This window comes from Larimichthys crocea, chromosome VI (genome assembly GCF_000972845.2).
Source record: "Larimichthys crocea isolate SSNF chromosome VI, L_crocea_2.0, whole genome shotgun sequence".
Taxonomy (NCBI): domain Eukaryota; kingdom Metazoa; phylum Chordata; class Actinopteri; family Sciaenidae; genus Larimichthys; species Larimichthys crocea.
In genome coordinates, this window is record NC_040016.1 from 24,962,395 (window position 1) to 24,968,326 (window position 5,932).

The 5,932-nt window shown below is 44.0% G+C and overlaps 1 protein-coding gene across 1 annotated transcript; it reads left to right on the forward strand.

Moving 5' to 3' along the window:
• Positions 1-2,130: 2,130 nt before the first annotated feature.
• LOC109138153 (nuclear factor 7, ovary-like) lies at positions 2,131-3,980 on the forward strand. Its single transcript, XM_019257624.2, has one exon. The coding sequence runs from the start codon at positions 2,352-2,354 to the stop codon at positions 3,741-3,743; it is 1,392 nt and encodes a 463-aa protein (XP_019113169.2). The 5' UTR covers positions 2,131-2,351; the 3' UTR covers positions 3,744-3,980.
• The last annotated feature ends 1,952 nt before the right edge of the window (positions 3,981-5,932 follow it).

The following is a 5,932-nucleotide window of genomic DNA, read 5'->3' on the forward strand; positions in this document are numbered from 1 at the left end:
AAATAAACAACAACTCCTGTTCGTCACCTCTCGTTCTGATTCACTGGCTGTTCTGGTGGTTGGACCTGTGGGCGAGCGGCGCTGCTGGCTCGTCACATCATCACCTCTTTAATTTATCTGGCAAACGATCTTATTTACACGTCCAGCAGGTATGCAGCAACTTTATGAGTCGTGTTTGTGCCTGTTATAAACTGTCATAAAGTCCAATATTTGCTGTTTTTCTCTTTGGCCTGTGCCTGCTCGTGCTGAACATTCTACTGTACGTCGTCAGTCGTGAACCACCTGAGCAGGTAGGTAGGTACCTGCAGGGGGTTTTCTCTGAAAACAGATCCCTGTTAAGGGCTGGACAGCTGAACAATGGGCTGAAACTCGCTGTAGGAGCCAGTTTTGTTTTTCCCTATGGTGTGTATGTGAGTGAATGTATGTGGTGATTGACTGGGTGTATCTAGCCCCACCTGGTGGACACCTGGAAGGAGGGTGGAGCCAGAGAGGCAGAGAAGGCCATAAGACCCAGCAGTACTGCAGCCAGCAGGGCGTGGCTGGAAAGAGGCAACAGGTTCTTGTCGTTTAGTTTATTGTGTTTTCCCAGGCAGATCCGCTGTGTCATCCCCTGTCGAGGATTGGTCCTCCGGGTTGGAGCTAAAACCGCCTTCCTGAGCGCCGTCCCCTGTCGGCTGGGTGATGCGGCTGTGGTTCACCCAATTGGAGTCCACCATCAATCTCAGATCCCGTTTAAATAGACTGGGCGTTTTTAGTTCATGGTGGCTTTGTGTATGGTGAAATTCTGTAAGCTCGCCTCGAATTTTGAGTTCTCTGAAGGTTGGTGTTGGGTTTAGTTTTGATTTAAATACTGATTACACATGGAGAGATTTTTTGTTATTCATTAGATTAAGGGGTGCTGTTTTCGATGCTTTTTGTTATTGATAAAAATAGATTAAATAGTGAGGTTTTTGTTTCTGGTTTTGTTCTGTGACTTAGTAAAGAAAAGGCTCTGGTAGAGTTCTCTTTTTGTTAGATTTATTTGTTCTTTGTTCCCCTTTTTCCTCACCACCTTTTGTTAAATTAAGAAAATAAACGGACGAACCTACAGCAAGTGTCATTTTTCTTTTTATTTCATATCCCATTCTATGTTATGTCTCACCTAACGAGCCGGGTCGTAACACTTGACCGTGCTGGACCTGCAGTGCCTGTTGTTTTGTGTTACGATCAAATTTAATTTGCATGCAATAAATGGTCAGAAGGGACCGACCAGAACTCTGTTATCTTCTCATCATTCAAACTGCACGTGTCAAACCTAAGTTAAAACCATTAAAGCCACTAAAAGGAGTCAAAAACACTCGCTAAGCTTTTATAAAGCTGAGGGGAGCTGCAGAGAAATACCTGTTCCAATGTATTCACATGGAAAGTGACAGAAACTACTCCTAGGCCCTGCAGAGCAGAAAGTGAGATTGAATGTTAGATTGCTGGTGTTATTTGTTTTGGTTGTTCTTTTTTAACGTGCCGACTTTACAGAACACTACTGATGCATCCATCCATTTCTATCCACTTATCTGGGGCTGGGTCGCAGCAGGTTTAGCAGGCCGTTCCAGACTCCTCCTGTTAGATCCCGGGGCGTTTCTAAACCAGATGGGCTATGCAGTCCTTGTGGTGAGCGCTGGGTCTGCCCTGGGGTCTCCTACCAGGTGGACGTACCTCCAAACGAAGGCGCCTACGAGGCATCCTAATCAGATCCGAGCCACCTATCGTAAACCTCGTGGATGTTTTTGATTCTCCGTCCCGCCTGGATCTTTCAGTGCTTTGACTTTGATTGAACGTGTGTTGGCGTTCCCCTTCATATCATTCTCCTGCACTGGATTTGATTTATGTGTTGCTTTGTTTTGTAAAGTAATATGTAAATAAAATAGTGATTTCAGTCGCGCAGTGTTCATGTTCTTTAAGATCATGGACAGCAAACAGAAACCGATGAAAAAACAAAGTGAATGACTTTGTTTGTTTTCCACACAGGCAGACTACAAGTCAGAACACGTCATATTTTCTTTGTGCTCTTCCCATGAAAAGTATGTTGACATAATAAGGCAGGTGTGACAAAGCTCCACCTCTTATGACATCATCTGAGACAAACAGGACTCGGTTTTTGTTTCTCTTCTGCAGCTGTTTCTCAAAAGAGAGAAAAAACTGAGAGACATAAGTGCATTTATCTTCATAACCGAAGGACGAGAGGAACAGGATGCACAACTGGAATACTGAATATTTCCTCCGCAACCTGACAAAGTGAAAGTAACTGAGGGAGCGGTGTCTTCCTGTTTTTTGCGCGCTGCCTGTCGTGTTTTTGGCATCACTCAGGGAGGAAGATGGCTTCTCGTTCTGAGAAGGATCTCTGCTGTACGATCTGCCATGACATCTTCAAAGATCCTGTCGTCCTCTCATGCAGCCACAGCTTCTGTAAAGGCTGTGTGCAGAGATGGTGGAGAGAGAAAAAGATAAAGGACTGCCCGGTTTGTAAGAAACAACCTTTACTGAGTGATCCACCTTGTAACCTGGCACTGAAGAACCTGTGTGAGACCTTCGTACTGGAGAGAGATCAGAGATCTTCAGAGGCTCTCTGCAGTCTGCACTCTGAGAGACTCAAACTCTTCTGTCTGGATCATCAACAGCCGGTGTGTCTCGTCTGCAGAGATTCAAAAATGCACACCAACCACAGATTCAGACCCATCGATGAAGCTGCAAAGGATCACAGAGAGGAGCTGCAGACGTCCCTGAAACCCTTAAAAGAGAAACTGAAGCTCTGTAAAGAAATGCAAGGAAACTGTGATCAGACAGCAAAACACATGAAGGTCCAGGCCCGACGCACAGAGAGGCAGATTAAGGATCAGTTCAAGAAGCTTCACCAGTTTCTAGAAGAGGAAGAGGAGGCCAGGATCACTGCTGTGAGGAGGGAAGAGAAGCAAAAAAGTAAAGTGATAAGAGAGAAAACAGAGGCTCTGAGCAGAGAGATAGCAGCTCTTTCAGACACCGTCAGAGCCACAGAGGACGAGCTGAGAGCTGAAGACGTCTCATTCCTGCACAACTACAAGGCTGCAGTGCAAAGAGTCCAGCAGCGCCCCCTGCTGGATGATCCACAGCTGCCCTCAGGAGCTCTGATAGACGAGGCCAAACACCTGGGCAACCTGACCTTCAACATCTGGAGCAAGATGAAGGACATGGTCTCCTACACACCTGTGGTTCTGGATCCAAACACTGCTCATCCAGAACTGATCCTGTCTGAAGATCTGACCAGTGTGAGACGAGGAGAGAGACAGAAGCTTCCTAAAAACCCAGAGAGGTTTGATTATTACTGTCGTGTTCTGGGCTCTGAAGGATTCGACTCAGGGACTCACAGCTGGGATGTCGAAGTCAAAGACTGTCCAGGATGGTTTCTGGGCGTGGCAGCAGAGTCCGTCCAAAAGAAAGGGGGCATAACGTCTGGACTGTGGCGAATAGGATTAACAGATAGTAAATATGCAGCAGCCTCTTCACTGGGTCCACACACTGCTCTCCAAGTCCAGAAGAAGCTCCAGAGGATCAGAGTCCATCTGGACTTTGACAGAGGAACTCTGTCATTCTCTGACGCTGAGACAAACACACACATTCACACCTTCACACACACTTTCACTGAGAAGATGTTTCCATACATTAGTAATAAAAAGGACCAACTAAAAATATTACCATTAAAGGTCAGTGTAAGTGTAGAACAGGGTCAGTGATCTCTGACAGACAGACATGTCATTTTCTTTCAATGTACAGTTTATTAATTAGTGAGGAGTGCCTACAACATGAGTCAACTATAAATGTGGGTTTCTTCCTACTTATTATTCATCTTTCGCCCTTTTTCGCCGAATAATGTGGCCCACACTGGTGAGAGGACCCCAACAAATTATATATCAAAACGTGTGTTTTCATCCAGAGTCCTGTGCTATTACTTATCGAAGACTTCTTATTACTTCTCTTCAGGGATTCACTTCACTCATCGGCAACTTTTACCGTTTTTAAACTATCAAGGCTTAAAGTTGAGCAGGTTTTTACTCAGATTTCTGGGTTTATAATGGGTGTGTATGTGGCGGAATGTTTGAGTTACAGTGGATGACATCATCAGCTAGAGTGAGGAGCAGGGAGAAAAATCAGTGAAAAAATAAAATGTATTCGACTACCGTGGCCTCAAATGCCCCACTACAGACATGATTTATACATAGAAACGTAGGAAAATTTGTCTTGTCACTCACATTCGTCTGCTAAAGCTGTCAGCCTTATAGTTTTGGCGTAACACACAAAGATGCGCCACCAACACCCATCCACAGCCCCATAGACTGCCATGTTAAAAAGGCGGGAACATTTGTGGAGGAAAGCAGAAGTAACGCTTCTTTGAATCGCTCTAAAGGTCACATTTCTTCACTTTATCAACACAAAATAACTATGTAGACGTTCAGGAAGGGCTCAGGATGCTCCCAGTGATTTCGGTTCAATGATTGGAAATACGGTTTGGCCAGAAATCCTTCCTGTTCGAGGGGTGGTCTCAGCATTTTCTCTCTCTCTCTGTCAGCATTTCCAACTGACATTCTAACAGGTGCAGTAACTGCTCTGCTGATTAGGGCCGGCAGTTGGTCCTGGTTGCTTGGTTGCAGAGATGATTTACTGTTAACCACAGAGACAATGTGTCATAAAATCCTTTCAATTGTTTTCATATTATGTTTTGTTGACTTGTCTTTTTCAAGATGATTGAAAAATGTTGTACTGGGCAATAAAAATAAATTTGACTTGAGCAAGATGATTTTCAGAAATCAAATAAAATCTAAAAACTTAAACAATAATAATGAAATAGCATATTTTAGCCATGATGGTAAGAAAACATAAAAAAAGTAGTTACATTTAAAATAAAAGCCTTTTGATTTTCTGACCTCTGATGTGATTATGACAGAGGTCTATTAACATCATGCTAACATTACATTACTTCTGACATCCACAGAAAATGGTATTTCTGTGATTTAGTGGCCCCCAGTTTCAGATTTACTTTTGTCCGAGGGCTTCTTGCTCGTTCACTTTCTCATTTTCTCTTTTAGCTTCCACCATCGACGTAATCTTCCGTCTCTTTTTCACTGTTATTACATCCATAAAGGCTACCAAGCCCATTTAAAATGCCCGCAAAAAAGCCCAGCTCCGGTTCTGACACGACACCAGCTCCGCACCACGGGTCTGTAAACCTCCTCTTCTTCTTCCCGGTGATACAAAACGCCACTAACCCTGAAACCGCACCGGGCACGTCTCTGTCACGTTGTGATCCAGTTTCACCAGAATCAGTGAAATAGTTGGTGCTGTGTGACTTAGTGTTACATAGTGTGAGAACAGACGTACGAATGACAGAGACACCGTTCAGCTGATCACAGGTCAGTGTGGATCAACAGGAGGTAAATAAAGTTATTTAATGGTAGAAAAGTTAGGAATAATTACCGTAATTATTATAGTAGAGGCAGTAAAATGTTTTTTACAGGATTAAGGCCAAAGTTGAAGATATCTAATATCAACAGCAGCTGGTGACAGATTAAAGGAGTGACTCATCGTTTTTCCTTTAATCACCTCGACAACAACGACTCAGACTTTTTTTTTAATTCCCTTTCTTTCCTTTCTTTTCTTTCCTTTCTTTCCTCTCTTTTCTTTCCTTTCCTCACCTGCTGCATGAGCATGAGTCATCTGATGCTCAGGGGCAGCAGGTGGAGGGCGAGGGATTTAGATTACACACACACACACACACACACACACACACACACGCACACACACACAGTAAATCAGATGTTTTTGTGTTGACTGTTTACAGGCCAGTGGAGTTAGTTTGACTTTTACCGGAGCTGAAGAGCGAGAGTGAGACAGGTGAAGGCTGAAGCGCTGAGTCATGGTCACACAC